General features: G+C 38.4%; 2 protein-coding genes across 2 annotated transcripts; both read left to right on the forward strand.

Moving 5' to 3' along the window:
* Nucleotides 1-1342: 1342 nt before the first annotated feature.
* On the forward strand, nt 1343-2260 carry LOC134656517 (tubulin-specific chaperone A). The gene is made up of 2 exons (XM_063512078.1): nt 1343-1594; nt 2043-2260. The coding sequence occupies exons 1-2, from the start codon at nt 1386-1388 to the stop codon at nt 2170-2172; spliced, it is 339 nt and encodes a 112-aa protein (XP_063368148.1). The 5' UTR covers nt 1343-1385; the 3' UTR covers nt 2173-2260.
* On the forward strand, nt 2219-9460 carry LOC134656516 (meiosis-specific nuclear structural protein 1-like). Its single transcript, XM_063512077.1, has 4 exons — nt 2219-2746; nt 3313-3499; nt 5142-5346; nt 9345-9460. Exons 1-4 carry the CDS (start codon nt 2219-2221, stop codon nt 9427-9429), a joined length of 1005 nt encoding a protein of 334 aa, XP_063368147.1. The 3' UTR covers nt 9430-9460.
* The last annotated feature ends 5674 nt before the right edge of the window (nt 9461-15134 follow it).

Below are 15134 nucleotides of genomic sequence, written 5' to 3' on the forward strand. Positions count from 1 at the left end.
CTGTAATAAACACGGGCCGTCGGAAGCCGGCTTAAGGCACAGATGGAGTGTTCGTACATACCATGTGAAGCCATTTCAAGTGCGACGTCACGTTTGTGTGTCCGTTTAAAAATCAAAAACACAGGAAAGATGGTTGTTTGTGCAGTGAATGGGTGTCACAACGCATCATATTATAAAAACAAACAGACTGACATTACATTTCACGCGTAAGTATCGAGTTTAATGTGATATTTTTACGTAATCGTAAATACAAAAATCCTACGTTTCTTCAGCCGCCATTTCTTATAAATGTTGCCAGTGTAGTGATTTTTTTTCTCAAAATGAGACATGACGTTTATAGGTGAACCATATTGAGGGTGCGCCATGTTGCGGAATTTCACTGGAACTAATTTTTTCATACTACACTGAATTGTCACCCTATACATGAGAATAACAGCGCCCTCTTGACAATTATCATATATTACTGGTCAGGCTATACATTCTAAAATAAACACGAACGAATTGAAGTTCCTTGTATAATTGCATAAAAAAAATATATTTTTAACTATACTTGGTCAACCAGATCTTGACAGTAGAAAAAGGCGGCAAATTTGAAAAATGTAGGCGCGAAGGGATATCGTCCTATAAAAAATTTGAATTTCGCGCCTTTTTTTACTGACAAGATTTGGTTGACCAGCTATATTTCATTATTTTATTTAAATTTATGTATTATTTTAATTATTTTATGCACATTTTAAATAAAAATAGACAAAATGTATCCGTTTTTTTATTGAAAACGTATTTCACAAAGTACAAATATGCAAAAAATCCTTAAAAGGAACTTAAAAAACTTTTGCTACAAAATCAAATCTACACACATATAAATTATTAATAACCAAGTGTTAAGGATGTGATTAAAATACCCCAGTTTGAGAGAAATAATCTATATACTGGCAACACGTTTTTGCATATATGCGTGTGTTGCTGAGCGTAAAACACGAGCCTCGCACGCACACATCGATCGAGTTTCGGCTTCACTTTTGACAGGTCAGCCGTAAGCCCTTGCTACACGGTCGTCGACAAGCCTTCAGACCGCGTGGCCTTGGTCCGTCCCGACCGTGTAGACAGTTGTTTCCAACAAAATTTGACCAAAACTGACCAAGGTCAGACGGTTAGAAGGCTTGTCGGCGACCGTGTAGCAAGGGCTGTATGGGGACTATCTGTCTATGCGTTATTCGTTTAAGGTCGGGAATGTTAAAACGGGTTTTTATTTTGTCGCATTGCGACATTGCGTATGTCACTCACGCGTATAGCATATCTATAGAAAATAACTAGATCAATGACTGACGCCGACTGTCACTGTCATTGATAAAAAAAAAAAACAAACGAAGCGATTTTTGCGCACGATGGCAGACCCTCGAATTCGGCAAATTAAAATCAAGACCGGCGTCGTAAAGCGCATTGCTAAGGAGAAAGTGGTTTATGAAAAGGAGGCCGAGCAACAAAAGAACAGGGTACAAAAGATTAAAGACGAGGGCCAGAACGAACACAACATCCGAAAACAAGAGGAGGTTCTGCAGGAGTGCCTTATGATGGTCCCTGACTGTCAAAGACGGTATGTGTAAAAAAAAGTAATTTGCTAGTAAAAAGTATTGTTTTAATGTTTTTTTTTAAGCTTTGGGGCGTATTTACGCGGTAATTTTGCAACAACGGAACAGAAGGTTTTGAGGTTATGTTTGTAGCATCTTTGTCTAGTTTGTTTACTGGAACAAAGAAACTAAATGTATTAGTCATCCTCTATGACTAGGTATACTGACTAATTCCGTTGTATTTTATTTGATACATCTTTAGGTTTTGTAATGTTTTCATTTCAACAACATTTTTTTGCTCACCATATAACAGTATTGAACTTTGAATTAAAAACTGTAATGTAAAGTTGACTTTTCGTTCGAAATTCTAAGGCGTCAGTAAAATGCTTTCTTATTTTACTATAGGAAATTAATTAGTGTTCAAATTAAATTAAGATTAATGAAAAATTATATACAAGTTTAATGAATTTTCAGATTGGCAAAAGCATTCGCAGATCTAAAGAATACTCTAGAAACAGAGGCAGACCTCAAGGACCACCAGGACTACCTCACGGCTCAGCAAGTGCTAAAAGACGCCGAGTGCCAACTCGTAGCAGCTTCTTAAACGCATACCTAACTATTTTTAATTATTTAATATAATCGTTACAATCATGGCTTATTATAAAGAAAATTTTGATAACCGGAATTCAACATTCCAAAATATTCCACCACCACCCCCTCCCCTCAGCTTCTACATGCCCCTGGCAGTCACTGATGAACAATTTGTAAAACAATTTGAAAAATTGAACACCAAAGTTTCTAAAAAAGCAGTGTCTATAACCGAAATAAGGGAAAAAATTCGGGCTCTAGTGCTAACTGTAAATAAATTAAAAGAAAAGCAAAAAATACTGGCTGAAAACTTAAAGACATTGTCAGAAGAAGAATGGAGTTCTTCAGTAAGACAGATGAACGAAAGTCAGTTAAAAGTTGACGAGATATTGTCTCTTCTGGATGATTTTTGTTTGGAAGATATGAGGAAAGCATTAGCCAAGAGATCTGCTAAGCGGTTGAGATTGAAACGGTTGAATACAGAAAGGAAGAAGGAAAAGGAAGAGATGATCAAAGAAAGGGAAGAAAGATCCCGGAAAATAGATGAGAATCTGCAGAAAATTCAGGATGATATCAAAAAAGTTAAACTGGTAAGAACTTTTATCTTCTATCTTAAGAATCTAATATGATACTTTTTTTATGCTTTATTATGAGACAATCTTACACAAAACAAACTCTCACAGTAAACTAAATAAGGCTTGTTAGAGATGTATAAAGTTTCTAAATGTACCCACAAACATTTAGAAGCTTTATACATCTCTGTAATTGTAATACTTTAGTTACAATTGATATTTGCGGTTTAGGTGTATTTTATAATAATTATAATTGTTGATGTGTTTTTTTTTGCTTGTATGTAAATTCCATGTAACCCCTTTGCCCGCCCCTTTGCCTTTGACGTGGGCCCTTGTGGCCTACTTGCTGAATAAATGTTGATGTTTGGTACTAGACAACAATATATAATAGATAAATACTTAAATACATAGAAAATATCCAACTCAGAAGTATTGCCGTCATAAACGAATTTCATGATTGGTCATACAATTTTTCATGCAATTTTTTGAGCAAGTCTCCAAAAGTCCACAAGTGAAAAGTTGACTTAATAGATTAACATAAAACAAAAATTCAGTAAATAAGTATCTTTCAAACTACTTTTCAGGATCAAGAAGCTAAACTAGCTGCGGACTGCATTCTCCGAGACACTCTCCGGAAGAAGCATGATGCCAAGAAGTGTATTGTTAAGCTGGAGGCCCTGGTGAGGCTGCGGAAAGCTCGCCAGAACACTGCCAAGGGTCGCGGGGAGCACTGCTCGGAGAATGATGAGGCGGAGTTTAACAATAATATTGGTATGTGACACATATGCTATGTTACCTTTTGGTACAGATCTTGAAATTTAGAGACAAGGGAATGAACAAATGGACTCACATTTTTTAGGCTTTCCGAATGGTTTTTACCGAAAGTAATGAAAAGTAATCCTGTAATACTAAACTTGGTCAAGCAAATCTTGTTAGTAGAATAAGGCTTATCTGTGGAACTGTTTTGTTTACATTTCATCGTTGTTCGATGTACATTGCTGTTTTTGATTCCTTTCCTAGGGATACCACACTTTAGTTTGCTTTACATTGCTACTGATACTTTACTCTTTGCTACTGACATAAAAAAATACAAAAAACACACACTGCTACATAAAAAATATTTTCTTTTAGATTTTATTTTGCCATATTTAAGCTAAATAATGAAAATACGTCCAAGAAACTTGGATCAATCATTCATTTGGATGTTAAATACATGTGTACAAAATTCAAACAGTTCAAAATATCACTGTTATCACAACTACACTACATATTGTTTTGTGCTTACGGTCAAAACTACATCCCATCAAAAACATTACATGTAAAAAGGTGCAAGTCTCGCAACGCTTTTACTACAAAAAAGTTTTGAGATGTAATGTGAAACCAAGTCGGTTATTTTAATCAATGCCAGGAGGTGTTAAAACCGTATCAATAAGATATCTTTAATTTGTAATACATATAATGACTTGGCCATCGCACGGCTGCATAATGACAAAAGGATCATTGTCACCTATTAAAAATAATTCTAATTGAACATAACGCTAGCGCTAATTGCAGTTTGAGCATTACACATATTTACGAGTACGGTACGAATAAAGCATTATGTGCGATTGCCAAGTCATTATATGTATTACAAGTTAAAGATATCTTATTGATACGGTTTGAACACCTCCTGGCACTGATTAAAATAACCGACTTGGTTTCACATTACATCTCAAAACCTTTTTTGTAGTAAAAGCGTTGCGAGACTTGCACCTTTTTACATGTAATGTTTTTGATGGGATCTCATCTCTTTTTGTAGGCAGTCCTTCTTTTCGGGTACTCATACCCATACTATGTATACACATATTATAACTAAACATATCTTCATTCATACTCACATCGTACATCGTAGTGTACCTTTACTTTACCTACTATTTGTAGGAACTGCAACAGTAACTTTGTAATATCATATATTTATATGGGATTACAAACTTACTTATGCAGTTCTTAGATCTTTAAAACGTGACTGATATTGCAATATTTTTAGGTTTACCCTTTATGTGGCCATTAAACCCTAATTCTGTACCAAATTTCAGCTCTCTGAGTTTATGGGAAGTACTAATTCTATTCTGATGATCATGAGTGAATGAATGTCATAAATGCGAAACTTTGCTTTCGCTTAACTTCGGAACTAAATGACCTACAGACTTGAAATTTTGTATTTTAAGTATGTGATTATAGCTTACTGGATGACGAAAATCTCTGCGTTCTGGTCTTATCCAGAGGTTCTCAAATAGGGGCCTGAAAATGCGGCGAAATGGTTCCAGTAAAGGATGGTACGGCAGTGTTTGCTTCGCGCTCGACTTGGCTGGGGCACTGCCGTGCCCCCAGATATCTGGTGTTGGTTAATCTGATTTTCCCCTTTGTTAAACAGAAAAGCTAATATTCCTTTGGAAAGGCAAGCTGTCTAACTACGAACTAGAAGAGCGACTCCTCCGGGACCAGCTGAAGGAATCGCTACCGGTTGTTGGTAAAATAGAGAGTGTTGTGGAGACACTGAAGACGTGGAGGCATGTCATGTTCGATGGGGAACCGCAGTTCGATTTTGAAGGAAATGTCGGCGGATTTCTGGCTGTCAGGTATGGTTTTATTCAATTCAATTCAATATTTTTATTTCGAATAAAAAAAAATCCATATTATTGTTAGTACTTAAGGCTAAACAAAACTTATAAATCTAAGTTAGTGACAAAAAGTAGATACAAATACAAACAAACACAAAATATTAAACTAATTAAAAGCGGCGTGGTGCGGTGGTGCGGGTGGCATAATTTTTATGTTTTAAAAATTATGCTGATACAGATGTAGTGCATAATTGTTTTCCTTTCGAATTTTCACGGAAACTTACGAACGTGTCTTGCTATTTCAGTCAGGCTAGGTTCACACGGCGTAGTTTTTAGGGTTCCGTACCCAAAGGGTAAAAACGGGACCCTATTACTAAGACTCCGCTGTCCGTCCCTCCGTCCGTCCGTCCGTCCGTCCGTCTGTCACCAGGCTGTATCTCACGAACCGTGATAGCTAGACAGTTGAAAATTTCACAGATGATGTACTTCTGTTGCCGCTATAACAACAAATACTAAAAACAGAATAAAATAAAGATTTAAGTGGGGCTCCCATACAACAAACGTGATTTTTGACCGAAGTTAAGCAACGTCGGGCGTGATCAGTACTTGGATGGGTGACCGTTTTTTTGCTTGTTTTGCTCTATTTTTTGTTGATGGTGCGGAACCCTCCGTGCGCGAGTCCGACTCGCACTTGGCCGGTTTTTTTCCGTATACCGTATACGGGATTTTATCGAATACCGTAGTGGCAGCCAAATTTGTAAGGAAACGTTCAAAGTCGCTCACACGGCGTCTATGCGGGAAAGCCGTCTAGCCGTCTGAACGATTTTGAACGTCTCTATACAAATTTTGCTGTCACTACGGTATTCGATAAAATCCCGTATACGGTATACGGGAAAAATTAACGCCGTGTAAACCTAGCCTCAGTGTCAGTACGAAAAGTACTGACACTGACGGAACTAGCAATTAAGGCTTCGTCACACAGACGCGTTTTCCGGGCGGGGAGTAAACGGTGCGTGAGCGTTTTATATGTAAAAGCGGCGGGCCCCCCTCGGAAAACGCGCCTGTGTGACGAAGCCTTTAAGCTTTTCGACGCCGTGTCAAACACAAAAGCTGTCACGCTGACGCCACGTCACCGAAGTGTCAAAACTGAAATTTAACTTTATTCATATGCACGTAAAGTCTATTTTTTTATTCGGTAGATAAAATGACATTTCATAGTATGAAATGACACATGATGTTCATACTATGAAATGTCATTTCAGTCTACCGAATAAAAAATAGACTTTAGGTCTATGTTGCTCTGTGGTCTGTGACCGATTAATCGGTCTTTGGCGTTGAACCTACGGTGCGGATATATCGGTCATTGGCGTCCAAAAGGTTAACAAATACGAACGTTTCCGAGAAAATACGATGGAAAACAATAATGCACTACATCTGTACTATGAAACTGGTCTGATGGAGACCTGAAGTGGACAATAATATCTAATTTATGAAACTTGCCAATCTCATTGAGTTTGAGCTCGTTAGAATTGTCTTAAGTGTAATGAGTACAGTGTGGAAGCGGATCTGTGTCAGCTCCAAGCCGATAATTGGCAGGAAACGGCGCAGGATCGGGAAAAATCGTGTGCTCTCGTTTCGGAGGCCAAGATCCTCTTTGGGTCGCTGAGCCGTAATAGTTAGTTATAATGAGTACTAAATGTAAGGCTAAAGAAAAATACAGTAAGACATCTTCAGACAGGCTTCTAATGACAACGAAATTACAAAATCTTGAATGGGGTTGGCAACTGTCAAAGGTGTGCATAGATGGCGCCATCATAGCTTGCCCCTTTTTCTATGAGATTTGGCTTAAGGCGCTAGACGCCGTTTTTGGCCGAAAACTCTAACATTCTAGAGTCTATATCTTCTTAACGGTTCAAAAAAAAAATATGAAAAAAATATATATGATTTTACGTTTTATGTACAATATTTCCAACGTTTGACTTGTTCCCTATGACTTATAGTTTTTACAAAAAAGGAACATTACGACAGGCCGTTCTGCGACTAACTTTACCTATTTCTAGTAAACGGTTTATTCGATTAAAGTTATTTTTAAACTAGAATAATTGTTTTAACAGATACTACAAATGCAACGTAGAATAATGTTAAAAAATATTTTTTTTTTTAAGAAATCGAATATTTTTCAACATTTTGTGCGTATGTAGCTCGAAAAAGGCGTGGCTGGCAGTCGTGTGCTAGCTTTGAGACGAGGAGGCTGTGTCGCTCGTCGCTCCGTGCCTTCCTTGTATTCTGCATGCTTGTTCTGAGCCGAGGTGCAATAAAATTGGAGTTATTGTGGCCAAAGATTAAATAACTGCAGAATGTTGATTTGGTTGTGACGCGCTTTAGCGCGCGCAACACGGTGTTTCGCAGCCTATTATTACGAACGTAATGACAATATTTCCACTTATGTTTGAGAAAGCTTCATTTGAAATATATAAAAAATGTTTTCGAACATGCGCCGACATATTGCCATTAAAATTTAACGTTATTAATAAAGTTCAATTTCTAAAAAAAAATTGATCAACATTGGCAATTTATGTTGTAGGTATATACTATATAGTCTGATTCAGAAACCATTACATTTTTAGGATTGTTACCCATTAAAATGATGTTAGTTTATTAAGTAAATCTGCGAAGTCGAGCAAAAAAAGAGGCCGTACCATCCTTTTCTAGAAGCGATTCAGGCCATTTTCGACGTCCTGTAATTTTGTGCTGGCTGAAGCTAAAACCCTGAATTTTCAGTAATATATAGGGCTAAACATGCTTAAGATATATTCTTAAAAAACATTCAATTTGAACTAAGTAGTAGTTTAAGAATTATTGTACGTCAAAGTTCCTTATTTTCGACACTGACACACTCACTCACTCACCTACGATCATCATAATTCTAAGGTACTTCTAGTATATCCACAAGCTTCAAATTTTAAATATAAGTAGTTTTTAAATTTAATTTTAAAACCTAAAAATATTGCAATATCAGTCACGTTTTAAAGATCTAAGAACTGCATAAGTAAGTTTGTAATCCCATATAAATATTTGCTATTACAAAGTTACTGTTGCAGTTCCTACAAATAGTAGGTAGTAAAGTAAAGGTACACTACGATGTACGATGTGAGTATGAATGAAGATGTGTTTCTTTATGATATGTGTATACATAGTATGAGTACCCGAAAAGAAGGACTGTCTACAAAAAGAGATGAGATCCCATCAAAAACATTACATGTAAAAAGGTGCAAGTCTCGCAACGCTTCTACTACAAAAAAGTTTTGAGATGTATAATGTGAAACCAAGTCGGTTATTTTATTTTAATCAGTGCCAGGGGGTGTTAAAACTGTATCAAATATATATCTTTAATTTGTAATACATTATAATGACTTGGCAATCGCACGGCTGCAAACAAAAGGTATACGAGTATAGCGCCAACTGCACGCCTCTGGGCTATATCTTATTCTTTGAACCTCGTGGCGGTGCAGCGATACAAAATTCACGTACGACCGCAGCCAGCGGGGTAAGCGGGTGGTGCGGGTACAGAGCGCTTAGCTCCGCCCTGACGCTCAAGGGCATTGGGCCTTCCAATCGTCTTAAAGGGCATCCAAGGCATTTAAAAAAAATTGACACAATTCTAGGGATTGACAGGGCAAGCTATGATGGCGCTGATTCTATCAGTTTTGTAAAGAATGACCTGTATCCAAATATAAAACAATTATGAAAATCGCATGTTGATTTGCTATTTTGATAATGCACACTTTTAGCTTTTTACACTTTTCTAGTTATGCCAATCATGACATAACATTATTATACTTCGAATTTAAACTGTTGTGAGACATACTAACATTGAATAATTTTACGGTTTACACTCACTTGTTTTATTATACTTGTTTTTTTTTGCGGTTGTGTAAATTACAATAATGCTATGGCGGGTATGGTCGCTACGCTACTTATTTCAGTGAGACTCAAATCTACGTTTATTTTTTCAGGGCGCAATGGGACCAGAATATCAGCACCGACGGCTCATCTCTCCCTGTTGGTTGGGTCGTTCCTGAACCTACAGACAAAACCTAATATTGTCCTACAAATCTACTATTAGACTAATAGTCTGAGGGCCTACCGCGAAACGTTCGACGTGTTGCCTCTCTGTCGCGCTTGTAAGTTCGTACGTAAGTGTGACAAGGCAACACGTCGTACGTGGAAGGTCTCTGTTTACTAGTGCTGTAATCACAAGTGTGAACCAGGGATGTTGCGAACATCCGCAACCGCGGAACATCCGCATTATTTTCAACATCCGCATCCGCATCCGCATAAAATCGATGCGGAGCTTATGCGGATGCGGATGTCGAACAAGTCGGTACAGGAACGTCTTAGCGGCGGCGTAAGTGCTAGGTAATTTCGTCATTACCTATAACGAAATCGTCTAGATCCAGAAAAGTCGGCGAAGTTACTGTTTATTAAATATAACGCACCTATATTCTTGCTCAAATACTAAACGTTTGGTTTTTTTTAAATAAAAAAATACTAAAAATGTAATATTTGACGTTTTCTAAGTACCTAATCTTGACATCCGCATCCGCATCCGCGGATGTGAGCCTTTAAAAATCCGCATCCGCATCCGCATCCGCGGATGTCAAAAAATCTGCATCCGCAACATCCCTGGTGTGAACCAATCATTCATGTCTTGGTTTCGGAAGTATCCCATGATTTTTTACAATTACAATTAAGGATCCTGGAGCCTCACGGACGTGACGACTCAGTAATGAAAAACAAAATCAGTATTCAATTCTCAATTTAAAACCTTAAGGTCGTTTTTTGGCTGGCAAGCTCCCCCGGGCTCAATGGTACTAATATACGCTTTAAACTGTCCCGTTTTGTCATAGAGAAACATAGTAAGACAAGAGTGCTCACTCCATACATCAGTTCAGACTATTAATTTCAGTGTCTACATCTAGCATCGAGTAGCGGAACTATCAGTACTGCTACTTGACAATAGATGTAGCACCGACCGGAAAGTCTTATCTCAACAGCATAAGACTTTCCGGTCGGTGGCGACATCTATTGTCAAGTAGCAGTACTGATAGTTCCGCTACTCGATGCTAGATGCTAATAGTCTTTTTGGTACTAAAACTGATGTATGGAGTGAGCACTCTATGTATTTTTTTCTCTATGGTTTTGTACACATTTAATTACACAAACAGGTCTACCGCGATATAGTTTCATTGTTTTTACTTTAAATTCCGACGTTTCAGCTGAGTTGCACCAGCTAAGAATTAAAGAATTTAAGGTAAAAGCAATGAAACTATATCGCGGTAGGGTTTAGAAAATAGTTCTTGGCGCTGTGAGTATGCCAACTCCCATACTTGAAGCATTTTCGTCGTGAAAAGTAGTACTTTATTCATAGACTTGTACAGTCAGCAGAAGTTGCTAAGCGGGCCGGGTGTTCATAATGACCTTGACGCGACTTTATTGTTTAGAGAATAAGGGCGTGTCAAGGTAATTTTGAACACCTCGCCCACTTAGCAACTTTTGCTGCTGACTGTACAATGTCATGGGATGGTCTGTGGTCAAACTATTTTGAAGCATCCTATGCTTTTACTTTTTGCATTTTGATAATTTAAAATCACAATTGTTACTAAGTACATGATTTATTTGCTATGTGGCCTTCATTTGATCAATAAAAATATTTTTAATGCTTTCTTATTTTGTTGGTTTCATTTTCCCGCTCTACGTACCCAAATGTACAAATTAAGCATCTGAAAAGAGGTGTTCCATTCCGAAGCTTTTGTGCATTTACCGAAGTTTGTACAGTCACCAGATATATCGGATCGGCCAAGGTGCTCACAAATATCTGAACACGCCTCTATTGTCAAGGCGTTACAGTGCGTGTTCAGATATTATGACCTCGTCGACCGCTCCGATATATCTGATGGCGATTGTACCTAAATGTACAAAATAAGCATCTGAAAATTAGAGAAGCAACGGATAGTTGTTTGGCCGGATACCGGATGTCCGGCCTGGACACTGGCCAATATCCGGTATCCGGCCGCCGGATATTCGGCCGGCGGAACAATACCTATATTTTGAGTTTTGCAAGTGCACGTGCAGGTTTCGACCTGTTTCGTAGTGAACGTTCGCGCGAACACATTTCTAGGATCGTAGCGAGTTTTATCATGTCATTACGTAGTAAGTTCGTTTATACTTACAAGTGCGCGCGCGTATTTTTGTCTAAACAAATAAGTGTATTGTGTGACATTGGTTACGTATTCATTTCTATCTACTGTGTCGTTAGCATTATGACCGTGACTGTTTTTTCGATTCCATTTTTTACCCCAAAATGTGTTAATTTTACTATCCGGTATCCGGCCGGATAGTAGGTCACTATCCGGTATCCGGCCGGATACTAAAATAACGGCCGGATACCGGATAGTAACCGGATATCTGGTGCATCTCTACTGAAAATAGGGGTCCCATTCCAAAGCTTTTGTGAATTTACCGAACTTTGTACATACGTTTGCAAATTTTTAAAAGAACTTAAATTAAAATTGTTGGTTTAGGGTTATTTGTACAGTCGCCATCAGATATATGGAGCGGCCGAGGTGCTCAAAAATATCTGAACACACTATCGCCTTGATAATAGAGGCGTGTTCAGATATTTGTGAGCACTTTGGCCGCTTCGATATATCTGATGGCGACTGTACCTACTTGAGATTCACATTACCGTCATAAAATTTACATACATTATGTACGGAAATCCAGATTTATTTAACACGTTCACTGTCCCAACTAGAGATGCAACGGATAGTTGTTTGGCCGGATACCGGATATCCGGCCTGGACACTGGCCGAATATCCGGTATCCGGCCGCCGGATATTCGGCCGGCGGAACTATACCTATATTTTGAGTTTTGCAGGTGCGCGTAGTGCAAGTTTCGACCTGTTTCGTAGTAAACGTTCGCGCGGACACATTTCTAGGATCGTAACGAGTTTTATCATGTCATTACGTAGTAAGTTCGTTTATAGTTACAAGTGCGCGCGCGTATTTTTGTGTAAACAAATAAGTGTATTGTGTGACATTGGTTACGTATTCATTTCTATCTACTGTGTCGTTAGCATTAAGACCGTGACTGTTTTTTAGATTCCATTTTTTACCCCAAAATGTGTTAATTATACTATCCGGTATCCGGCCGGATAGTAGGTCACTATCCGGTATCCGGCCGGATACTAAAATAACGGCCGGATACCGGATAGTAACCGGATATCCGGTGCATCTCTAGTCCCAACTGTTAACAGTCAACCTTACGGCCTTAATAGACTTGCCGTGACCCATATGTGGGACACGGAACAGTGAACGTGTTAAGGGGCCCACTGATTAACAGTCCGCTGGACGATATCGGCCTGTCAGTTAGAACAAAAAGTTGACAGTTCCGAACAACTGACAGGCCGATATCGTCTGACGGACTGTTAATGAGTGGGCCCCTTTAAAGATAAGTAGGTAGGTACTCTAGATTCCAAGCAGACATCACTTGGTTTTTTTTAAATGGGCGTTAGTTATTACTTGTGGAATAAAACAACTGCATTCCGGCATAATAAGTCTTTTATTGTAGTGTCCAATGTACATGGATATCGAGTACGAAATTACCGTAAAAACAGTCAAACCACAACCTTACCTACCTTACGCTATTTTTAAAGTGGTGGATAAGTGAGAGCGAGAAAGAGCTATCTGTTTCTCGCTCTCACTTATGGTTGCGACGCTCCAAGGTCGCGGTGCGGTGCGATAGTGTGTTACCACTTTTACAATCCGACAAGAAATTGTAGAAATTAAAACGTGACAAGTGACAACATTGTATTGTAGTCCCTTTCAAATCAATCTAAGAAAACGGGATGATATTGATAATCACATTTTTTTTCTGACATAGTTCCTCTAATATAGCCGGAGAGCTAGCCACGGCAATAGGTATGCAATTTATAGAGCAACGAAATCCCTCTAGTTAGTATGCCAAACTATCATTATTAATTAATCCGGGCGCCTGGCAGCTGTCTAGCGGTGGGTGTGGGAGTGGATGGGCAACAAAGTGGTTGTAAAATCAATTGAAGGTGTGCAATTTATAGAGCTCTGTGTTTGGTGTGATATAATAGCTAATTATGTATTTAATTCAAATATAACAATGCCAGGCGTTTTATTTGGGGGAAAAGTAGTGCCAGGTGATGAAATTGCATACCTATTTACGTGGCTAGCTCTTAGACCAATACATTATGCCGTAAGTATTAAATATAAATTACGCTAATATTTCCTAATATTTATTATAATGTTCATTTTGGGGCAATGGCTTCACAAACTTGAATTATTATTTGGGACAAATCTGGACAGTCACCCAAATATAGAACTTTTCATTTATGTACATAATAGTAGGTACAGTCAGCTGCAGAGAAAAGGTACCACCCCTGCATAGAAGTTTGTATGCAGGCGTGGTACCTTTTCTCTGCAGCTGACTGTACATTACGATACAAGTGCGAAAAATAGGAGATTCGCATAAGTCTCGATAAATTAAAACATGACCAAAGGGAGTGTTTTAAATCGACACGAGTCGCGAAACTCGCAAATTACCTATTCGCACATGTATCGTACAACTACAACGTTTTACAGTACATGGTCCTTTAAATTTTCGTCATAGTTGCGTAATGTGCTAATTATCGCACTAGTGCGGTAAAGTAGCACCATATGTACTGTAATAGTTATTTTCGATACAAGTGCGAAAAAGAGGAAATTCGAAACGAGTGGCGATAAATTAAAACACGACCGAAGGGAGTGTTTTAAATCGACACGAGTTGCGAATTACCTATTCGCACGTGTATCGAACAACGTTTTACAGTACATATGCCCCTTTAAATATTTGACATAGCAACGAAAAGTGCTTATTTACGCACTAGTGCGGGAAAGTAGCACCATATGTACTGTAAAGATAATTATATTATATATAATAAAGCGGAAACTAACACCGTATTGACTTATGACATTGTCAAAATGAAACAAAACATCAGTGCAGGTATAGTTTGTAGCTTTCTAGTAGAGCCCGAAGGCTTATCCTATTGTCTATTGTTCAGTAAAACCGCACGTGCTACTTACCTGCAAAGAAGGGTCCTAATTATTCTATTTGGCACCTGAGCGCGGGCTAGGCCAACGCTCAAAAAACCAGTGTAGGTGCGCTCTCCGATAACGCGCCTTTGTTACGCATCTCGATGACACATTTTAGACTGGTTCTGTAGCGTTCGACTCGCCGGCACTCAGTAACCGAAGTACCGATTTTTTATGCAGGTGGTTGTGGCACGTGGCACGAGCGGTTTTTCTTAACAATAGACAATAGGATTAGCCTTCGGGGTCTATTAGAAAGCTACAAACTATAATATAGTGAAATTATTTTATCAAAGAAATATGCCGATGCCCATTCATCATGTTATTATAATTTGAGACTATGCAATATCGTGGTGTAACTAATATCACTGTCAGATGCTAACGCAATTTAATATACAGAGTGGATTTTCTTTTTGGGTCAGTGAGGGCAGCTACCAGATCCCGTGCTGCTACGAGAAAACGGTCTTAGAAGACCTTCCTTCGATTTCAAATTAATGAAGATTGGCTTTTACAGATTTTGGAAAAAACATACAGGGTGCGAGAAAAAGGTCATTTACGACAAACTTTTTTTTTTATACCAATCGATCCCATTCCTATTGAGGATCAAAAGCTTGTATGGAACCAAAAAAAAAATTCCGGCCACAGCC

The sequence above is a fragment of the Cydia amplana genome, chromosome 18 (genome assembly GCF_948474715.1).
Source record: "Cydia amplana chromosome 18, ilCydAmpl1.1, whole genome shotgun sequence".
Classification (NCBI taxonomy): Eukaryota; Metazoa; Arthropoda; class Insecta; order Lepidoptera; family Tortricidae; genus Cydia; species Cydia amplana.